Source organism: Poromitra crassiceps (genome assembly GCF_964638095.1).
Source record: "Poromitra crassiceps genome assembly, chromosome: 3".
In the NCBI taxonomy this organism is placed as follows: domain Eukaryota; kingdom Metazoa; phylum Chordata; class Actinopteri; order Beryciformes; family Melamphaidae; genus Poromitra; species Poromitra crassiceps.
The window spans coordinates 61347445-61371668 of NC_139625.1; the positions used below are offsets into that span (position 1 = coordinate 61347445).

At 43.9% G+C, this 24224-nt stretch overlaps 1 protein-coding gene across 1 annotated transcript in view; it reads right to left on the minus strand.

Moving 5' to 3' along the window:
* ncam2 (neural cell adhesion molecule 2) overlaps nt 1-24224 on the minus strand; it is a gene marked incomplete at both ends in the record, with an annotated part of 533990 nt that overhangs the window by 68635 nt on the left and 441131 nt on the right. Inside the window, 4 exons of the mRNA XM_083633844.1 lie at nt 4942-5115; nt 9710-9806; nt 10026-10213; nt 19124-19274. Of these exons, the coding sequence (XP_083489970.1) occupies nt 4942-5115; nt 9710-9806; nt 10026-10213; nt 19124-19274 (610 nt within the window). The remainder of the gene's footprint in view (nt 1-4941; nt 5116-9709; nt 9807-10025; nt 10214-19123; nt 19275-24224) is intronic.

Genomic DNA, 24224 nt, shown 5'->3' on the forward strand with positions numbered 1-24224 from the left:
TTTCAAAATTGTTTGGGAGCAAATGAGAAAAGATATTTGGGCAGTAGTGCACTGGTAGATGCCCCCGTGTTACCTCCGGCTTGGTCGGGCGTCCATACAGGCACAATTGGCCGTGTCTGCGGGTGGGAAGCCGGATTAAGGGTATGTGTCCTGGTCGCTCCACTAGTGCCTCCTTTGGTGGGTTGGTGCGCCTGTTCAGGGGGGAGGGGAACTGGGGGAATAGCTTGAGCCTCCCACCCGCTACGTCCTCCTGCAAAAGAAGCGGCTGGCGACTGCACATAGGAGAAGCATGTGTCTAAAGCTTAATTTATGGTGGTGAGGGGGGGGGTTATACTTTATTTAAATGCCACACATTTCGCAGCAAAGCCCTAGACTGGCTCTATTAGACATTCAAAGCACCAGCGAGCTGCACACCTACAGTAGATTACTATTGAAGAAAACAGCAAATCCCATTATCAGACAACATCAGAGATCCCTATTTAAATTCTACAGTGACTGAAATCTATTTACATCGCCTTCAGTATTCCCAGAACAGAGAGTGGTGTGTAATGAGCTTGAGTGAAAGTTGTTGTTTTGTCATTCGGCACAAATTAAATACTCAGATGGTAATAGGTGCTTTGCAGTTCTTTGGTCCTGGAGCCGAAAACAAATTGTGCTATTTACAACCCTAGCAGGTTACTTTTCCAGGAGACTTTACAAGGAGACATTTGGATTTGGGCAAAAGCTTTCAAATGAAATGCCTACAGGCATCTCATTATACTGAAGAGTTTATTGTGTCTTCTACTGAGGCGATCTAATGTGGCTTCTGTTAATATTTTAATGCTCCCCTTGAATAAACAGCACTTTTTTAATAGACTTCCAGCAAATTGAAATTAAAGATCTCCTAAAGTCATGTTTTGAGATGTAGATAAAATACTCTACTTTGAATAATAATTAATTAATAATAATTTGTGTCTGATATGGGTTTTTTCCCACACTAAAAAAGTTAAATTATCTGAATCCTTAAAATGACTTCCCCTCCTTCTCCCTCATTAAACATGTCAGAATCTGTAAATCTGTAAATATTATTGAATATACTGAATACTGGACAGGGATTGGCTCCAACTATTTGTGATGTCAGAAATCATGCTTGCAGGAAATCGCCTTTTCAGTGAGCACAGAGAGACTTTACACTTTCAGCAGATGGTTGTGAAAACAGCCTTCTAGTGTCAAACATCATTCTGCACAGTGAAGCTCAAAACATCCAACTGAAGGAACCAGAAGAAAAACATATTTTTGAGTGGAGGGGGTCTTTAATTCAAAAAACAGATTAAGCATTGCCTATCCACAATTCTCTTCCCCACTCTTTCAGTTAAATTCTGTTCCTCATGCGTCCTTCCCATTTTCCTGAACTTCACGGCTTCCCTCTGTGCGCATGAGTTGTTTTGTACATATACAGGGCCCGCGCGCTGTCTGCTGCTTAGTATTCATCTCACTGCATCTCCGTATTGTAATTGACTCTGAAATGAGGGATATTAGCGATAAGCCCTTCAGGTTTGTCGGACCCGCTTATCGTCCGACCATTCGTCCTCTGACTTCCATTTTTCAAAAGAACTCCTTCACATCGTGGCGTACTTTCCTCCGAGAGGCTCAGGAATCAATTTGGAGTCGTAAAGCATAAGAGGCGGAGGGTGGAGTGGGGAGGGGGGAGGGCGTGCTCTTTCAGCTCTGACGGGCACTGGCTCTCACAAGGTGGTGGAGGGACGTCATGACCCAAACAGTGGGTGGTTGGGGGCGGGGGCATCGTGGGGCAAACAGCTTTGAAGGATCACTTGACAGATCAAGTGGCGCGGCTGCTCCGCACGTGCTCGGCTGCGGGCGGTCGATGTGTGAGGCGGGGGGGGGGGTTAACCGACAGAAACACTGGTTAATTCTAGACGGGCGCAGCGAGGTCTTAAGCTGGCATGGCAAGGCAGAATCTCGCTGGGGACACAACTCAGTGGTCTAGTAAGTAAAAGCCAGATAGGTTTAGAATTGTGTGCGAGCTTAGTGTTGTTATTGGACAAGAATCATACATCTGAAAAAAGCAGGTTTTTCCAAGAAAGAATAAAGCTTATTTTTCGCATCGGTGGCCTTGGTTTCTTTGTGTTTGTACAGTTGGTTTTTGACAGGTTTCAAAAGCCAGAGGGTCACGAAACTCACCACATCAACAATTTTAACACATCTGTGTGTCTTCTTTGGGACAGCACCACACACTTAAGTTACTTTTTAACCAATGACAATACATTTACATTTTTTGTTATTAAGATATGTCGTGTTGAAGAGTACGAGAACACACACAGCTGTGTTGAAATGACATCCTTTTTCAGAGAGTATAGACATTAAAGTAAGAACAATAAATCATATTGGTTGTTGTGACTGCAGTTCATTTATCATTATAGCAAGGGCAATATTGTGCATGATTTTGTGTGTTTACGCCGCAGACACATGAGAAAAACTAGAAAGGACTAGCGGCAACTAGAGTCCGACCGATGCATCACCTCACGTCTCCTCGTGTGTCGGGGCCAAAAAGTTGCATTTGAACACACCTGACCTGATTCATGGAACAAAGCAGCGATGCCTACCATTTCACTCACTTAAACAGTTTTGTAATATAGCTACTTCTTTTTCCCCTTTTTTATAATTTTTCGGGCATTTCACCTTTTTTATTTGATTTAGATTGGACAGTAGGCAGACAGGAAAGGTGGGAAGAGAGAGAGGGGATGACATGCGGCAAAGGACCGCGGGTTGGATTCGAACCCGGGTCGGCCGCGCGGAGGACCGAGCCTTGCTACCACGTGAGCCACCAGGACCCACATAATATAGCTACTTCTAATGGAGAATATGTCTGATAAAAAGGTGCAAATGGCCCTGGTGTTGTCAGCCCTTGTCGGGTCTTTTGCTTGTGGAAGAATATAGGAAGAGGTGGAGGTGACAAATAAGGAGAAACCGCACTAAATGGGTGACATCATGCAGCAAGAGGCTCAATGGACTTTCCGAAAGGCACGTCGTGAAAATATCCGTGTTTTGGAATTATCAGATGAGATGAAATTGGAAAATTAGCACAGCGTTTTGTGTGATGTATTTTCTCCTGCGCTGCTTCGTTAACCCTGACCAGCCAATCAGAGTGATTTCTCTACCCCTGACCAGCCAATCAGAGTGATTTCTCTACCCCTGACCAGCCAATCAGGGTGATTTCTCTCACCAACGACCCAATGCTGAGTCAACATGTTGAATCGGTCGGAAAAGCCGCCGACAAGCCGCCATCAAAGCAGACTAGAGCCAACGGCGCGGGACACATTGCAAATATTACGGCGACAGAGGCTTTAGACGACTGTCAGGTCATAACAACAATATAAATACAGTATTGCATGAGAACAAGACTACGTCAAAACCTAGTGTATGGCTGGATCATGTTCCGGCCGACCAATGGTGTGACTTCATCACTCACTCACTCACTCGCTCGCTCACTCACTCACTCACTCACTCACTCAGTGACAGACATTCGCGTTTATAAGTCACAACAGTTGTGGTCCAGCCAAAAAGAAAACATGAATTGTCCTTTGAAGGGCCACTTAGAAAGAACAAAGTAAACTTAAGCAATGCTTTCCCTTGATCCGTCCATTTATGTTGAAGTGGCATTAAGTAATCTATGGCTGCTATGAGCTTTATTTGTTATTGACCTGTAATTAACATAATTACATAATCGACAAGGAGTTTTTGTTCCAAAACAGAACACGGACTGAAGAATGAGTTTTGAAAGCCAGAAATGTCAGCACCTGATGAAGTAATGGTTGAATCACTGGTATTGATCAGAAACCCTATCAACCTCCAACAGATACACTGAGTGGACAAGAAATGAGTGTGACCTGCTCTCTCCATGTAATAGGCTGACCAGGGGAAGCCGTCGTCCCTTATTGATTTCCCTGATTAAATCCATTTCAGCCATGAATAGGAGATGGAGCTGAAGGTGAGGAGGCGGTTAAAGAGCGTTTTTAGTCCTCTTACTGATCCAGACATGGGCTGCACACAACCCAGGCTGCAACTCCACATGCAGGAGGAAGGAGTTTCTAACCTTTTGTATACTAAGTGTATATTGTGGTCATTTTGTTTTGAAGGGGCACTGCAGAGAAGAATCTTCCTTAATGCACAGAGGTGGAGACTCGCGTTTTAATTTGGTTCTGCGAGACCGTCTGGCCCCAACTCTTCAGCAGGGGCGGGAGCATGGGCAGGCGTAGTTGCCTTGACAGACAACTCCTGAAGCCAATCAGGGTCGGATACAGTCAAACCCAAATCCACTCGGGAGAATGGCAAAAACAAAAGCCGAGAAACTCAGCGGTTGCGGCGATACTCCTGTACTTGTTTAATTGTTGTTATTGAGTCTATTTCTGCAATAACTGCACTTTATGGCTGTTTAAACTAGACAAACACTGACATTACTCCTTGAGACGATCAGGCAAGGAGGCGGCCATTTTTGTTTTGTTAGTGCAGTGCTAGTAGCGTTCCTGATTGGCCAACTTGTGCTGTCAATCACAGCGCAGTCGCTGATTGGCTCTTCCGCTCTTCCGCTTCTGTTAAACCCCCCCACTGGCTTTGGGGCCAGACCGTCACGCAGAACCAAATTAAATATGAGTTCACGTGACGTGCTGGTTTACCAGGCTAATATTGCATTGCGTCCTAGAAACATCCTAGATATTATGCATGTTTAAGATATTAAAATGATACTGGACTCTTGATTTGTTCTGACTTGACTTGGTAATCTGCATGTAGGCTTGACATGAATGACATGGACTTGACTTGGTAATCTACATGTAGACTTGACATTAATGACATGGACTTGGCTTGGTAATCTACATTTAGACTTGACTTGAGACTTGTGCCTCAAGACTTGAAGGAAATTAAACGAATGAGGGAGTCACTCACTCTGGACGCTGTGCGACTTGACGTCCCTCCAGTCCTGGGAGCCCACCTCCTTGTACTGCACCAGGTAGTGGCTAATGGGAACGCCACCATGGGAGTCGGGCTTCATGAAGGTGACGGTCGCCAGGCGCTGGGAGACGGCCGACAGACGCACCGAGTATGGGTTCGACGGTACATCTTGAAACACAGAACAATGACATGTGTCAGACAAAAGAGCGCTTCCATTGCATCAAACTCCACACAGAAAGGACATGGGATCGATCAGGGTTCGAACCCATGACCTTGCTGGGAGGCGACGGTGCTAACCACTGCCCCACCATGTCGCCTGTCACAGTCACACACTTTGTTTTATTCGCTTGTTAGTCTGAAAATCATATTTCAAATGCTTGAAGGAATGTAGACAAAATGATTATATTTTTTAAGTTTAAGTGGTGCAGCCGCTTCTATAGCTGACATGTGTGTCCGTCCGTTTGTAGCATGAAACCAGGGGGCGGGACTAGGGAAGAGGGGCTGTATAGGATAGGAAGGTGGTACAGAGTCAGTATTCGAGATGTGGGTAGGGGGAGTGGCTAGGGGGATCTGGGATTTGGGGGAGGGGGTCAATGAAGGGGCGGAGCTAGGAAAAAAAGGCTGTAGTTATGTATAGGAAGGTCATAGAGGTCATCGTTTCTGTACAGGTACCAACACATATCAGAGATAATGTGATAGCTTTTGCTGTGATCACATTTTCTCAGATGATTGTCCCAAAACCTGCAACGCTTACTACACCACTTTTTTTTTTCTTTATTACTTTTTCAGAAAGTGTAGCGGTTTCTTATCCACAGAAAGAGTCAGTTATCAATAAATAGCCCTCACACGCTGGATGAATACATCATTCCAAGGGCAGCCAATAACAGAGTTTGATTGTTTACAGAGTCCTGTTGAGGTAAGCTTGCTGCAAGCAAAGTGCAATGCACATAAAACCCTTCTATTATCACAGTTTTCTATGGCTGCAGCTCTGGCAGATAGGTGTTAACTTTATTTGTTGAGAAATAATTGTGGCATTTATCTGTGAATTCTATAGTTGTTTTGGCAAGATAAAGATTTTATTTCACTGAGCCAAAGGGGCCAGAGCCAACTAAATGGAATCTTCTATTCACCACGCCCACTTTTTCTCTCTTCCGCGTTCAACGCAAACGTATTTGTTCTTCCGGTTCAGCGCTAGTTGCCTACTGTGGCTAATATTAGCCGCTAGTTACGGTAGTTATGTTATATGGCAGTAAAATGCTACTGAATGACCAAATTGACTAATAAAATTACTAATGTTCAATAGTATGTTTAATTAGGTATACGCTATTTGCACCTAACAGAATGTTATTATGTTTATTTATGTTTAAAGTATGTTCATGCCATTTGCACTATGGGCAGTGAATACGCCACTGTCTGTGGCGTGTCTTACTGCTTTATTGCTTGCCTCTTGTTTTTTATTATATATCTTTTATTTTTTGCACTATGTTGTAACGGAGCCTACAGCACAAGAATTTCACACGTGATACTTGTACTACGGAGTGACACTAAAAATCTTGAATCTTGAAATTGATATAACTTTTAACCATTTCGAGTAACACTGTTTCCATACGGATCACCAGCGTTAGTTTGTTGTTTATAACGTGGCTATATTCATAACGTTTCTATCTCGGATGCGTTATTTCGAATCCCACATAGGTTATGCCTGGCGGCGCAACCTATGTGGGTTTCAGGACGAAACAGTCTCGACTCCACTAACGTCATCTTTAGAGCACAATATTCCTGGAATGCAAGTTTAACTAAACAGTTACATGTCCTCTGCATTCTACATAAAATTAAGATATTACGGGTTGTTTTATTTTGTATGTTACATACTTATTGGCCAAGATATGTTAGTTTATGGGGGAGTAATTCTGCCAGTTTAGGAGGGGAGTGCGGGCGGCCATCTTGCCTGCAGGGTTTTTGGCAAGTCTAAAACGGAAATACTATTACGAAATGACGTAATGCGGAAGCGTCCATGTGTGGGCAAAGAATAAGGTGAATAGCGTGAAGGCCTTTCAGAAGTCTGTGAACTGCATCCACAATTATATTTGTGCATGCATACAGGCATACACACGGGCATGTGTGCATGTATGTATACATACAGATGCATGCGCATGCACACACACACACACACACACACACACACACACACACACACACACACACACACACACACACACACACACACAGACCTTTATCTGTGCAGAAACAACTTAATCCTTTGAGGCCAATATAGAAAACCTCCAGTTCACAGTCAATTTCCAGCTCCTTTATAGTTTCACCTTGGAGGCTGGTTGTACTGCAGGACGTTAAGGACAATTGGATGATACTAGAGGTGAATTAAGGTGTTTGATTCGCGCTCCACTCTTTTATCAAGTTTCCCCCCAGATTTCTTTCACCCATTTTCTCCCCAATTGTACTTGGCCAAAAAACATGGTTTTGTCCTATATAGAAAATTTCACCTTTTCATAACAAACTGTAGGGGGGTGATTTTTTTTATATAACTCGCCCGTTTACAGTAAAATAGATGATAGAAAAGGGGGTGATTGACAGGTCGCCCGTCCAGTGATCGCACAGCTTGCCGATCACGGACCAATAGCAGGCGGAGATGCAGCTCTGGGAAACCACCCGTCTCATGCCCTCTCACGTGAGCTGCGCAAGGACCTCAAGATGGCAACAGACAACATTTTGCTTCCAAACGTGAGTCCAAAAAATGGTGGATGGCTTCGTCCATATTATTTACGTCAGTTGTATATTGCTCGTCCAAGCCAGAGGTACTGTAACACAGGGGCTCGAACCTGAGACCTTTGTGTTGGTAGGCAGGGAATCTAACGCTGCACTCCCCAGAAGCCCAACTACTACTCTACTTGAAGGATCATGGATCACCTCCTCTACATTTTTTCCCAGGAAAGAGGCACCGCTTCTTTCATGAACTGGCTATAGGTTGAATCACTGTAATACGTTATCAATCAGTAACAGACAGTAGCAAAATGCACATTTACTTATATGAAAAGTTGCTGATAATTACTTTGATCAACCTACCAAGCAATCTGATTGGTCAAAGAAGCACTCAACTCCAACCACACTGATAACTGCTATATAAATGACTTGCCTTGTGGTAAACAGGGAGCTACAGTACTTTGCAACCCCCCGACCCACAGTGTTTTATTCTTATATACGGTAACTGCATAATAAAAGCCGTATAATAATAGCCTTGAGTGCTTTTTGTATTACAATAAATACAAGTATTATTTTAACGTTGCCAATGACACTCGGTTGTGCCTCGTACCTATCATTGTCATACCTACTCAAAGCACAGACCACCCTGATGTTATTGCTATAATAACTCTAAGCCTTGAAAGCAATTTAACATAATTGACTTCATTTCGAAGTGCGGCGGTACATCGCTGACAGTCCTTGGGACTTTGTTTTTGTCAATGCCATATTGAAATAATCACAGATGGCCCCGTTGAAATCAAAACAGTTCGATACAGCACAAACTTCTTCACAAGTAGGAGGGAGATCGGCTAGATGCCAGCATCTGTTTGGGAACTTTCTAGTAGTTCTTACCCCGAGGGTTTTCACACACTTCAATGTTTAGCTTTGAAGACAGCGTGTGAGGAACAGATGAGGTCCCTTATTTCAAATCATCCATCTTCCCTTACTGGCACTGGAATTGCTAAAACAATGTGTGTGTGTGTGTGTGTGTGTGTGTGTGTGTGTGTGTGTGTGTGTGTGTGTGTGTGTGTGTGTGTGTGTGTGTGTGTGTGTGTGTGTGTGTGTGTGTGTGCGTGTGCGTGTGTGTGTGCGTGCGTTTGTGTGCATCTGTGTGCATCGTCTGAGAACAACTTCCAAAACACATTGTTTCCAACAAGACGACTATTAGGTCAGCTTTTGATTCCCTACTTTTCTCTTTAGCCAGAGCAATTTAATCTGCACTAAAGAAAATTGGACTGCACTACTGTGCATTAGCCCGCGCTAGCGTAAATTAGGGGGGTACTTCAGTAAATAGCGAGGGGGAGGGTAAATCAGCCGGCACTATTTGAGGTGATGCTAGGCTGAATAGGGGTTGGGAGTTGTAGTGGTATTTATCTTCACGTGAATTGCAAATGAGGCCATTACCATTAGTAGAGAACTGGAGGGTTACAAAATGGTTCAACGGTGGGAGTTGCTGTAAAAGCGATGAATTCAAAAGGTGTGTGTTCTCAGATTCCACACATTCTGGACTCATACTGTACAATTGTACACTGTAACAAAACTCCATCTTTACATGTCATTTAGTCTCATTCAGCCTTGATATTTTATTTAGCTTAAAACAAGAGAAATTGTCTGCAGTGAGTTGACATCCTGTGCTTTAACTTCCAGGAATTTCCTAGAAATGTCAATAATGTTGAAACAATCCAGAATAAAGCAGATCACTGCACACTACTATCATAGCCTATATCAGACTGAAATGTCAACTCGTTCCACTTCCATCTTCTAGTCTGACATCATATCCAGTCTTAACGGATTTCCTTGAGGGGAATTGCATTTTCCATAACCAATCACTAGAGACCAACGTATCAGCCTGGATCTATCCAGTCAGGAGAACGCAAAAAACATCTCCCCTTTGTGATTTTAGGACTCAATAATGGACGAAACGACTTGTTAAGATGGAGTGTATTACTGTAGTTTGTGGTGTGATCCAATGAATAGGTGCCATATAATTCTTGTGTACACTCACCTGCCTGGGCTAAGATGAACTCCTGGTATCGTACTCCGACGTTGTTCCTGGCTGTGCAGTTGTAGCGCCCAAAGTCCCTGTCGGACATCGGGGTCACCTGCAACCACAGAAAGAAAGAGAGAGAGGAAAAAAGGAAAAGCCCAAGATGAACTCATGCTTGAACCAATTAAACCACTTTGATCCTATTTTATGGTGCAACTGAGTGTAAATAATGTGTTCCTCGGGCATGAATGTGACAGGTTGCTCGCGGACTCTTAATTGCAAGAAAATTGACTAATGACACAGTTGGCGTTTCTGCCGCAGGACGTGCACTCACCTCCAGCAGGGACCTGCCCTCTGCGCTGTGTACCCGAGTATTAGCACTTCCCTCAGCTGAGATGGTGAAGCGCTCTCTCCTCCACAACATGGTGGCGGGTGGGTTGGACATCACGTCGCAGCTGATGTTCACCGGGTTCCCCTCCCATGAGTAGAAGATGGTGTGGTTGGTCAAGAACTTTGGTATGTCTGTCCAAAACACAAAGATATGATCGTCAATCGTGCGCTTTTCAAGGCAACCTGCATTCTTTCTAATTCATTTCTAGTTCATTCTTCTGCAGGGGGCGACTCCACTGGATGTAAAAAGAAGTCATGGAAGTCAATGGGGAAATGACCCTATTTGTCACTTGATTTATTACCTCAGTAAAAACTTTCCTAACAAGTTTATGGTCTCAATCGCTAGTTTCAAGTGTTCTTCAATACAGCATGAGGTTCATTTGGTAAATTATGAACCTATAGATGATAAAGTATGGTTTTGTGCGTGATTGACAGGCCGTCTGTCCAGTGATGATCGCACAGCTTGCTGATCACGGACCAATAGCAGGTGACGCTGCAGCTATGTGGGAGACCCCTGGTCTCGCGCTAGATGCTTCTGGCTCCAAATAACCAAGATGGTGACGGTTAAAATGCCAAAGTCAAGGCTTCAAAATGGGAGTACACAAACCAATGGGTGACGTCAGGGTAGCTATGTCCATATTGAGTATACAGTCAATGGTCAAAGAGCCATTGTTGGTGTCCATTGTGGCACCGATTAAACACTCCAATCAAAGGTGGAGCTGTGCTGAAAGATCAAAGACGGAGACAAGAGTTGTCCACAAATTCTTCAAAGGGAGAAGAAGAAAAAGGCATTTCATTACCACATCCCACACTGCAATGTTAACACCTTAAGTGCCATAGCCGAAATAATTCGTCTTACATAATCCAACGCTTAAGTGCCAGAGCCGAGTTTACTCGTCTTACATAAACATTTTTTTTTTTTTGACGGTGGGACATCAATCAACAACTTTTACATCTTCGAGATCACTATTGGAGCAAGATAATGTGTATAATCTATTTTACCGACCCACTAAGTGTTGACAGTGCTCCCCCAGACGACCGAAATCAAAGAAAAAACTGCCGCGGGACCAAGCCGTTCAAGGAAATGCCGTGGCGATTTTACAGTAACAGACTTGTCTTGCCTGAGAGCGGCCGCGCACCGGCAGCAGCACACAGAGAGCGGAGAGCGATTTGCAAAATAGATCATAGGTGAAACACACTTTGAAACACCTCAGAAAGGCCAGAATCAACATCTGCCCATCGCCCACGCATTCACCGGCCCATCTTGACTCGCACAAGGAGCGTCTGCACGCAGGCAAGCAGGCAGGCAGGCACACAGGCAGGCAGCAGCAAAAGCGCTTCTGACACGCCCGCTGTACAGCGGAGGGAGGAGGGAGGAGGGAGGAGGGAGGAGGGAGGAGGGAGGAGGGAGTTTGAATGAGAGGGGTGTTTCCTGTTGTTATGGAGGAAATTACTGTTCAAAACTATTGTTTAGAATGTCTGACGGTCTTACTGATGCCAAAAATGAATGGTTAAAGTGACTGTTTCACAAAAAGCCATTTATCTCTGAATAAATTTCCAGACGCTGAAACCATGCTGTACTCAACGGCTAATATCTACATAACTACTAACTCTGCAAACTAACTCTTTTAGACAGAGAAAGCACACATTCTATTAGTTATTTTTAGATGATTGGTGTTCATGAATTCTTAACAGAAAAGAATCCTCGGCTGTCTCTAAAATGAGCCAGAATCGTCAAAAACACCCCTGGCACAACTTACCTACAGGAATGAAAACATGGCTGGCATTCAATGTGTTAAAAAGAAAAACTTAATTGAAACTACCTCATGCTATGGAGAGAAAAAAATCTCCGTTACGATCATCTTCCTATAAGAATCAAAATAAGGGATGCAAACTGGAGCTCATTTGGCCCAGGAAACAGGAGGGGCAGTAATGGAGGATGGGCTGGGCGAGCTGTCGTGTGGATTTCCTTGGGCCCAGTCAGCCAGTCGGAGAGGCATTATGGTTGTTTTATGCTCGCTTGCAGGGTTCCATTAAAGAGATTGATGCCTGGCTCTCTGTCACAGCCCAGGACGTGTTATCCCCCCGCAGCCTGCACTGACTTAGTAAATGAGTTCATTAGTCCAGTGGCAGCGGCTGGCTCAGCCCTGCTGCACTCGCACGCACACATACATACATACATACATACACAGATGCACGCACGCACACATACATACATACAGTACATACACAGATGCACGCACGCATGCACACATACATACACACAGTACACAGATGCACGCACACACACATACATACATACACAGATGCACGCACGAAAGCATGCATGCACACACACACATACAGATGCATGCACGCACGAAAGCACTCATGCACGCACACACACATACACAGATGCACGCACGCACGAAAGCACGCACACGCACACTCACACACACATACACAGATGCACGCATGCACGCACGCATGCGCGCGCACACACACACACACACACACACACACACACACACACACACACAGCCTGCATCTTTCTGTAGAGTAGGACTACAGTCGGAGGCGGAGGAAGACACAGAACATGAATGGTAAATGGCCTGCATGAAGACTGTTTGAACACTATCAGTCAGAACACACACACACTTCTTTCTTCTACTTTTTTTTTTTTTTACCATTTTACACATTTTAGAATAATAGTAAAGACATCAAAACTATGAAATAACACACATGGAATTATTCAGTGACCAAAAAAATGCCAAACAAATCAAAACCATCTCATATTTTAGATTCTTTAAAGAAGCCGCCCTTTGTGTTGATGGCAAGGCAAAGGCTCGTCTAAAAAACACAATTCAAGCATTTAAAGCAAAAGCCTTTCGAGCAAAATGGCTTTAAGACAATGAAAAACAGGTGTGACCAAACTTTGACTGGTAGTGAATATTGTCACTGTGAAAACTATGACAAACTCCAAAATGTCAACTTTTCAGGACTTATGAAGAACAGGTTTTGAAAGCGTTTCATAAGCCAATGGGTTGGATCTCTCAACTGAAGTGAAAACATAAAAATCCCAAAAGTTTTCAAGGTTTTCACATCACACTCTTCCTCTCTTCTCCGTTCCTCTGAGCTTCGGGGGGAAAGGGGGATGCTACCGAACCGCACTCCCCCTCCAGCATCGCTTGTGTTGTCATCCGCCTTGTTCAGGCAACGGAACCGCTCTCGTAATGAACCTAATCGTTCCAAGGCCAAAATGGAGATCTGTGCTTCAGAGCTCATTAGGCAGGGGACGGCCCACCCCAAATAACCCCAAACAACCAGGAGGAGGAGGGACGGCCGCGCTCATCAGTAAGAGGAGAGTGGCCGGGGGTGAGAGAGCGAACAGTGATGATGCAGGAAGTCCTCTCACTAATTAACCCTTCTGCAGGCTGTGGGTGTAGCTGGCGGGGCGGGGGGAGGGGGGCGGGATGTTTGCATTCATCTGATCTTCTTGAGAAGGAAATACAGAAATAGACCCAAGTGCTATTGAACTATTGAACTCCATGTATGACTGCAAGGACTTCACATGCTCCTTGCTTGGTTAGTCACACTGATGACAATCTGTATCTTGCATTATCTGTTCCCGGCAGAGTCCTGCACCGGGTTGGGGTTCGGCGGGGCCCCGCCGGGTACCCGCAAAAAAACCCGGGGTGCGGGTAAAAAATACACTTCTTTAAATTACTGGGTTGGGCCGCGGGTAAAAATGAACTAAATGCGGACGGGGGGCGGGTGGAACAACGACAACGTAGGGCTGGGCGATATATCGAATATACTCGATGTATCGCGGTTTGTGCCACGTGAGATGTAGTAAATGACTATATCGTGAACATTCGAGTATAATTGTCACGCATTGTTTATAACTTAAGCCGCCGGCATGACTCGCTTCACGTTTCCTCTTGTCAGCTCTCCCTCTACACTCAGACAAACAGGAAGGGAGGGGGAATCACATGCATACGTCAAACGCGTCAAACCACGTCAGACACACTTGCCCGCGCTACGAGACGTCACAGACACTCGCCCGCTGCCTTGACACTCGCCGTCAAGCGATATGTTTTTTCCCCATGATGGCGAAGGCTAGGCGAAGGCATGACCCGCCCCTGTCAAGGCAGCGTGGAGGACCAGAGCCGGAACCTGAGAGCAGTAGAGAATGGGTATGGAAAATGGAGCCAGAGGCGGACGAATTTGTTGCAAAAAGAAACAGCACTGGATCTATCATCTGGCAGTAGTTTGGGTATCGCAAGTACGATGTTGAACAAACAACGGTTATCTGCAAAACATGCACCAAACCCGTCGGCTCCATAATAAAGTCAACCCCAGTCAGTCAAGTCAACACAGCGAGGTGCATGTGTGTGTGCGTGCGTGTGTCTCAAAACGGAGTAATTTATTGTCACTACACCATTTAAAGCAGCTACGAGCAACTTTTTCGATTGTTATTAAACAGTATAAATTTAATATCAATGCATCACATCTTACCTCTAATAGTCGACGAGACCAAAGCCGTGTGTATCTGAGATTGCTCCCTTAGGTGATTATTAAGTCTATAGTCTGTCTAAACTCGCGCCAACAGGGGGCTCTCTAGAGCGACCGGACCGGGTAACCCGGAAGTGAAACGCGGAAGTGAAACCAGGAAGTGAAACGCAGCTGCCTTTTTACGCCGTTTGCGCTGCCTAGCAACATAACATAAACAATGTGAACGCCACGCATACTCGCGGGAACATCTCTCGTTATATTCTAACAGGTTTTTTGGAAGTTATTTTGTGGTTATGGCCGAAGTGGCTGCTGCAAACCGTTTCATTTCAATTCCTGATCTGCCCTGGCTACAGACACACTAACACTGGCCGATTCACTCGGGTTCAAGCGAGACTACTCTGCGTTGGTATCGTCGACTATTAGAGGTAAGATGTGATGCATTGATATTAAATTTATACTGTTTAATAACAATCGAAAAAGTTGCTCGTAGCTGCTTTAAAGAAGCAGATTGATAATCAACTTTAATAATGTTTTTCTGCAAATTGTGTCTCAGCGTTTCTGCGTGGCACTCAAGGTTAGGACTGGCCAATATTGTGACTAGATGAGACCTAGATCTCGTTTTAGATTTTGTTATGGTAATATCGTGATACTGCATAGTCGTCTTTTCCTGGTTTTAAAGGCTGCAGTAAAGTTAAGTCATTTTCTGAGCTTACCAGACAGACTGTTCTAGCTGTTCTATTATTTGCCTTTACCCACTTAACGTTATTCATTATATCATTATTCACTGATGATTTTTTTTAATCAAAAATCACATTGTGTAAATATATTTTGTAAGAGTCCATATCGCCCAGCCCAATTTACAATTGAAAATCTAGCCCACTTTGTAGAAAATACCAAGATATATCATATTTCGCAATTCAGCCTAAAAATACTGAGATATGATTTTTGGTCAATATTGCCCAGCTCTACTAAGATCTTTGTTGTCGTCAGTGTTGGGGCTAGTAACGTGTTTTAGTACTAAATGACCATGTTAGTTTTTCAACTATTGTAATCTGTTAGTAGTTACATTACATAGAATATTTTTACTCACTGACTTTTTCATGTATACACGAGACTTTACAAAATGTTTGGTCATGGAAATGTGGTTTAAAGTCATGGAAAAGTCATGGAAATCCATTGGTCAAAATGTGTATGAACCCTGAAGGGTTAAATCGAGCATTTATGAGAGATTTCAAAAATATCGAGATATATATCGTGTATCGCGATATAGCCGAAAAATATCGCGATATTCTTTAGAGGCCATATCGACAAGCCCGGACAACTAAGAGCCATGTATGTTTTTCTGTTGCACTCAGACTGAGGCAGGGGGTGTGTCTGGCAGCTGGTCTGACTGGAAGAGGAGAAAAGTTTCTGACGCACGTTTTCCGCTTTGTTTACATAACCGGCATCGTTTCAAGTATGCGCATACTGTGCATTGTGTGACGCTATATGGACTGCACAAAACATCCAAAACTCAGCTGCGGAGTCAAGTAAGTAAGTAAGGCTTTATTTATATAGCACCTTTTAACACGTTCACTGCCATTGGCGAGTCAACTCGTCAAGCAGAAACCAACGGTTGACTGCCAATGACGACTCAACTCGTCAAAAAAAAAAAAAAAAAAAAATTGACGGTGGGACGTTGATCTAACCCTTTTACATCTCCTATATAAATATGGGAGCCACCGAACGTGTACAACCCATTCCACCGACCCACTAAGTGGCGACAGTGCTCTCCAGAGTAGAAAAAGCCGAGCCAAAACTGCAGGGGAACGCGCGAGGAAACCATTCTCATACTGTAAAATGGATTGGCGAAAACGCTTTCGCTTTCGCGCATTATCGCGCTGGGAGCTGGCGGTGGGGGATTGCAAATTTGCATAATAGATTATGGGTGCAACACACTTTGAAACACCGGCAGAAAGCCCACAATCGCACGCAGCTTCATTCCAGCTGAGCTCACAACCGAAACGAACGAGCCCCATGCAGACTCGCCCAAAGAGCAGCCGCCAGCAGCCAGGCAGCACAGACAGGCAGAGCCTTGCTTGTACCGCTGCAGCCACAGAGGGAGGAGAACACACACGGAGGGAGGAGTTTGAAGGAGAAGGGGGTTTCCTTGCTGCTATGGAGGAAATTACTGTTCAAAACTATTGTATGTCTGACGTCTTACGCCAAAAATAAATGGTTAAAGTGACTGTTCTATCGAATTTCACAAAAAGCCATTTATCTCAGCTTAAATTTTCAGACGCTGAAACCATGCTGTATTCTACTGCTAATGCCTACATAACTACTAACTCTACAAACTAACTCTTTTAGACAGAGAAAGCACACATTCTATTAGTTCTTTTGAGATAATTTGTGTTCACAAAATCTTAGCAGAAAAGAATCCTCGGCTCTTGAAAGATGAGCCAGAATCCTCAAAAAAAACCGTTGGCAGAAGCTACCTACAGTATTGAAAAAACGGCTGGCAGTGAATGTGTTAAAACACAAGGTTACAAAGTGCTTCACATATGAACCAAGTAACATTATAAAAACAACATAATACAATACAGAGATAAAAGCGAAAATGAATAAAGAAACAAGCCAGAAAGAAATGGATAAAACAGGAGAGAAAAATCTATAAGAAGGCAAGCGTGTAGAGGTGGGTTTTTAGGGAACATTTAAAACAGCTCAAAGAAACAGCAGACCTAACAGAAAGGGGGAGTTGGTTCCAAAGGGTAGGGGCTAAAACAGTAAAAGCACGGTCACCTTTTGTCCTATAGTTGCAAGGTCATGTTTCAAGGTGATTGATTGAAGACAATACGAGTCGGACAGATACTGTAGTAGGCTAACGTTAGCCTCCACTACAACAATTTATTTCATAGCAACAGGCAACAACATGTCATGGATGGATACCGTGAAAGTGGAGAGGTTGAAAGGAATTGTGGGATGGTAGCATTAACGCAGAAAAAGCATCTTCCTTTCTTCAGCAACCAAGCAACGGATTTTAATCACTTATTTTATTGAAAGGTGTGACTGTACTTGCTAACAAATTAATGTTTTGGTCACCAGTGACACCAGGGAAGCTTAATTTAGTCTATGTGTGTGTGTGTGGGGGGGGGGGGGGGGCGAGGTCCTGAGCGCGAGTTGTGTTTTGTGTCCCCGCTCCTCCTTCAGTAGGAACGTTTCTCCTTGGTTCCTTTTATCAGCGTTTTCGGGAAAGAGGCGATGACGTCATCTACATGTGATCATGTGAAACGCTCCGTGTCTTTGAATAGAATTGAGGATTTCTGGGTTGGATTTCTGGGTTGGATTTGAATAGAATTGAGGATTTCTGGGTTGGATTTCTGGGTTGGATTTCGGGTTGGAACATTGTTGCAAACATTTAAGATAATGTAAATAGACAACAACAAAATTATGACATAGGTCAACTCATTTTTAGATAATTTAATGTAATAATCTTACAGAAGTTTACATATTGCATCTTTAAACTATATTTTCAGCGATTTTGGACCTATATAATTTGCCTCTAGCATAGCTGTAATACTTGGGTCTGCAGACCGTCTTGGCTCCAGATTCAGCTGTTGGTTGAGACAGGGTGTCCAAAATATCTCAAGACAAAACGGTTGTAGGCTCCACAGGGGAGATGAGAGTAAAATGCAAAAGTTGCAAAGTAAATTAATCAAAATTAGCTCTGATTTCTGATTTGAGTGGAAGCGGTGTGGTGCTGCTTCTGCTTTCGAAACACCAGCTGGTCCCCATATTGTTTTCATCGGTTGTTTTGGAAATTCAGTTGGAACTGCTTCTTAGCAGCAAAAGGCAGTGAAGCTTGCCATTTCAGCAGCGGACTCGGGGGTCAATAAAGCCTAAGCCACCAGATTGCTCATGGGGCCTCAGGCAGTGAATTCCCCATTCATTTTCCCATTGACGTTTCATCAAATCCTTATACAAAGAGTTCGTCTTGGACAAACCAAGCGATTCAGCTATATTCAGACTCACAAGAGACCATAGAACATTTCACTCCCATGCCGAACCGAAGAGGGCGTGACTTAGGCACTATATTGTCTGTGGGTCCAAGTATTACAGGTATGCAAGAGACAAACTACATATAGATTCAAAATTGACCTTATCATTTAAATAGGCACATAGCGCATCTCTACAGTAGGTCTCAAACTCCAAAAGAAATGTTCCTATTTTTCCCACTTTAAAGTACAACTTTTTATAGCCCTTCGAACGATAGCTTCAAATGTATTTTTCCCCTTTTTTACATTTTAAAGTACTGTATCTTTTAGCTCTGACAGAGCTCTTGATACAAGGAATATCAGTTTGTCAGAGCTAAAAATGAGTGTTAGATGTACTTGAAAAGCCATAAACGGTGTTTTTGAGTTATAGTGCAATAATAACAATTGAAAGAGCACATTGTCCATCTAGAAGTCCTACTCTTCAAGAATATGACTTTAAAATGTAAAAAAAAAGGCCCCTAAAAAGTAGCATCGTATAGCTTTAAGCAGTGGTCAGAAGATGAACAATACTCACACTCGATGTCCAGGAACATGCTCTTCTGATGGCCTCCGATCCTGCTGAGCGCCTCGCAGTCGAAGCGACCCAGGTCAGCGAGCCTCACGCCGCTGATGGTCAGCATGGACTTGCCATGGCGACCACGAACTTCGAAGCGCCCGTCCTGGCTCTGAGGACACACACACACACACACACACACAGTATCATATCAAGTACTGTAGTCACACAAAGTTGCTCGGCCAACTTTGTGCTCGGTAAGTGAACATCAGCCCCCCTTGATCCATCTTGACCCCCCAGTCGCAGGCAGCAGCCACTTGTCAAACAGAGTCAGGGTTAATGCAATAAACTGTCGATTTATTACAAGGTCATTACATCTGTATGAAGACAGATGGTATCCATTCCAAGCAACGGGTCAATTACAGCAGACGAGGCTATCATTCCTGTAATCGACATTCACCCGTAATGAGAAAAAACACCACAGGAGCATCCTTGGCATCCTCCCGGTCGTTAACTAACAGATAACCTCCGTCACTCCCGGTCGTTAACTAACAGATAACCTCCGTCACTCCGGGTCGTTACCTAACAGATAACCTCCGTCACTCCGGGTCGTTACCTAACAGATAACCTCCGTCACTCCGGGTCGTTACCTAACAGATAACCTCCGTCACTCCGGGTCGTTACCTAACAGATCACCTCCGTCACCCCAAGAAACTACTTTTCAATAGCATTGCCATGAACTTGCACTTAATGCATTTTGAGAGCGGCATTACTGCTGCTGCTGATTTGAATTGGTAGCTGATTTTCAGGTGAGTTACGGTGGATTTGTAAAATAATTTGTAACTCTGATCGCTTCTCTCATCTTGAAATATGGTATGGATTATTTCACACCTCTCATTTTCTCCATTTCTACAGTAGGCATGCATGTTTATTTCTATCCAACTTTGCAGCATTTTTTTAGCAAGTTTTTCTGATTTCCATCACGTTTTCTCCCCAATTGTACTTGGCCAATTCCCCCTGCTCTCCCGGTGATTGCTTCACACCTTCTGCTGATCTGGGGGGAGTTGTAAACTAGTACATGCTTCCTCCGATAAATGTGCAGGCACCACCAGCTTCTTTTCAGCTGACAGTGAGGAGTTTCACAGGCCAGGACGTAGTGCGTGGGAGGATCACGCTATTCCCCCCAGTTCCCCTCCCCCCGAACAGGCGGCCCCGACCAACCAGTGGAGGCACGAGTGCAGCGACCAGGACAGACACCCATAGTCCGGCAGACACGGCCAATTGTGCCTGTATGGACGCCCGACCAAGCCGGAGGCAACACAGGGACTCGAACCTGCGACTCTTGTGTTGGTAGGCAGGGAATCTACCACTGCACTACCTTCAAATACTTATTTATGTAATGAACACATGGCGTGAACAGCCAGTCACGATGAACTTGATGGAACCAGGGTGCGAAAACCTCTTGTTTGCTTCATTATTTCCAGCCAATAAAAAAGGGTAATCTTGGTTGGTTGGTTTGATAATTATTAGAGTTGCTCAAACGTCTGACAGACATGGCCTGTTGCTAGGGAAGGCACTGCAGTGAATAGGAAACACAGTTTTAGTTAAGTTCTTATTATTATTCATAGAGTCAGAGAGCACCGTGGGGTATTTTCAGTGTAAGTACCCACAAAATGGCACATGGCATATTATTATGGTGGCAATCTATCGTGGGCTCTTGAAGCCTGCTGAACAGAAAGACACAGCCATCAAAGATAGCGGCAAGGCATCGTGATTGCACAATCACTGGCAAGTCATGCTGAAATACACTGGCTTGTATCAACTCAGATGTTTGTGCACATATCAGCAGGAGAGCTGACTGCTGATATGGACATGTTTTTATGAACACATTCAGGAAATTAAGTGGGGTGTGAAACATTGAAAACACACACACAGGGAGGCTTTGTGGGTTTAAAGTGACGTTTCGGACACAATTCAGTCATAGGGATTTTCAAGACAAAGAAAGCATTAAAGTTTCCACTACAGAAATTCTTTCTCATAATCATAATATTTTGATGACTACAAATGCCAATTTGATTTACAGTTTGATTTCCCCACATAATTGCCATCTAATTAGTCAATTAATTAAGTCAACTGAGATAGACAGCATTAAATAGAGTAGAAGAATAGAACTGGCTTAGCTGAGGGCATGGGGTTAATCTAGGATTGCACTCATTCACTGTTGTGCTTTTGCTCCCAACAAAGGAATTAAATGAGAGAACTTGCTCAACAACAATGCTACAGCAACCACCAATCCAAAGCAGACTCCTAATACGCCTACTTAGGATATCCCACAATCCTTTAGGAGCTTGTAGAGTTTTTAATCCATATCATCCTTTTGTTTGTTTCTGCACCACACTTCCCACAGATCACCTGTCAATCAAACAGTGTGGGAGCGACTGACATCTTTTTTCCTGGATTTTCTGTTGATGGTGCTCTTTACTTTGTCTGTCTGCTACCGCTGCTCATGGTAACTACACAGTCCTCCTTCTGTTTTTTACAAACAAACCTGTTGCAGAAACAAACATGATCAAAAATAAATAAACAAAGAAGATGACAGAGAGTATTCTATTATTATTTAAATGCAGTTGCCCTGCTCCTTCGATCTCCTTGGCCTGTTGAGTAGTGGTCTTCAACAGGGGGTCCGTGACTCCTGGGGGATCCGCAGAGGTACTACAAGGGGTCCCCCAATTTTTGTCAAGGTAGTTTGTGATTATTATATTTTTAATTTTAGACAAAAAATAATAATATTGAGTAAACTCCAAGCATTAATAGGCAATAATACATTTTTGACAACATACAAAATGAATGTTTCAAATGAGTATATCAATAGATTAATAAGGGATTATAAATATAGGTCACACTTATAATGCAACACCTTTTTGCCCTGCTCTGTTTCTCTATCAACCTTCCTTCCTTCCTTCCATCCTTGGGCTGAAAAAGGTTGAAGAGTGAAGACCCTGCTGTAGAGAATTATTTGAGTGTTTGTGTAGGGTTTGATAATGTGTGTGTACAGTATGTGTGGGTGCACCTGTATGTGTTTGTGAATGTCTGTACAGCTATCTGCTTATGTACATTTGTGTACAAATGTATGTGTGTGTGTGTGTGTGTGTGTGTGTGTGTGTGTGTGTGTGTGTGTGTGTGTGTGTGTGTGTGTGTGTGTGTGTGTGTGTGTGTGTGCGTCTCTCCTGCCTGCCTGTGTTAATACTCATTATGTATCTAAGCTCCATAAGCCTCGGCCTCTTCTCCATCACTCTCTCCTCATGTTGTCGCTCGTGCACGACCGCAGCATTATCCTGTTTAGGACGGCTTATCTTTGCGTTCTTATCGTTGCAATACGATCGGCCAATGGGGTGAAGCGGCTTCTGAAAGCTCGGTTCTGGTCTCATTGTGCTGCTGCACACTTCCCCTGGTTTGGTTTGTCAATGGGATTGGGAGAATGTGCGTTGAATGGGAATGCTGAGGAGGGAGGGAGGGGGGATGAGAGAGGGAGAGAAAGAGAGGACATCGTCAGAGGAGGGAGCTTCCGAGTCAGGAAATGTGTCCCTAACGCTGGTATCTCACTCTCTCCCTCTCCCTCTCTTTATATCCTCTCTCTCCCTCTCCCCCCTCTCTCTCCCTCTCTTAACTGACAGGGTCTGTGCCTGGAGAGGAACCCAGCCCCTAAAGCACAGCCTGTTTGATATGCAGCTCAGAGGAATGACAAGGCATGAGGCCAGACATGAAGCCCCACAGTGAAACACACACACACACACACACACACACACACACACACACACACACACACACACACACACACACACACACACACACACACACACACACATTTGTACAGCTGTCTTAGTGAGGACGTTCATTGATATAATCTGCATTCCCTAGCCTCTAACCCTTAATCATCAGAGCTAAATGCCTAACCCTAACCTAAACCCAATTCTAACCTAACCCTTAAAACCAACCAACACAACACAACACAACACACACACACACACACACACACACACAGAGCAAGATGAGAACACAGATAAAAACCAAAGAAATAAGGAAGTTGAGGGAATCCCAGAAGCAGAGGAGATGGAGCAGATGAAGGGACAGACAGGTAGAGGAAGCAGGAAGCAGAAAGAAGGCAGACAAAAAGGAAATAAATGTGGAAAAAGATGGAAAAGGCGATAGAGAGAGAAAGCCTCTCCTATCTGATCCATAAGACTTCATAAGACAATAGACACCAAACGCACGTGCGTTTATAATGACCACATGAGGTGCAATCTCAAATGTGATCTCTCAAATAAGGAATTCCAATCCGAAAACTCATCAGCATTATTTGCATAACGGTTTGAATGCTGGAGAATTTTCAGATATCAAAAATGTCAGCTGTAAATGTCAGTGATGCTGGAGATTATATTTTCAAGAAACGTGGGCGAAAAGGAAGAAAGCAATTTATTTACTTACAGACAAAACAATAACATTACAATTATCTAATTGTCTTTGATTGTACTTTGCTGTTGTACATTGTTGTACTGCAAGTTCTCTGTCTGCAGATATTCTCTTTATCAAGATGCAACCTTTTTGGCCAGGTTGATATCCATTGAAAAAGACTTGTTAAATGGTAAATGGACTGCATTTATATAGCGCTTTTTATAGTGCTTTACATTGTGCCTACATTCACCCATTCACACACGGCACATTCATACACCGAAGGCTGTAAGCTGCCACGCAGGGTGCTGGCACAGCCATCGGGGGCAATTTGGGGTTCAGTGTCTTGCCATGTGTCTCGACATGCGGACTGGAGGAGCCGGGGATCGAACCACCGAGCTTCTGGTTGGTGGACGACTTGCTCTATTCCTCAGTCACAGCCGCCCCACTTGTTGATCTCAGTGGCACTGTCTGCTTGAATGAAGGCTGAATTAAAATGCATGAATGGCCGCTGCAGTTGCAATAGGTGTTTTACTTCGTTTCGAACTCAAGCTCTCACTAGTGCCTTAAACGCTGCAACGCAGCCCTATGGAAGACTGTTATTTTGCTCCAAAATTACTTTTCATTAAAACCTGACCACCCACCCGTAGGTGGCGTGGTACCCCCTGGGACT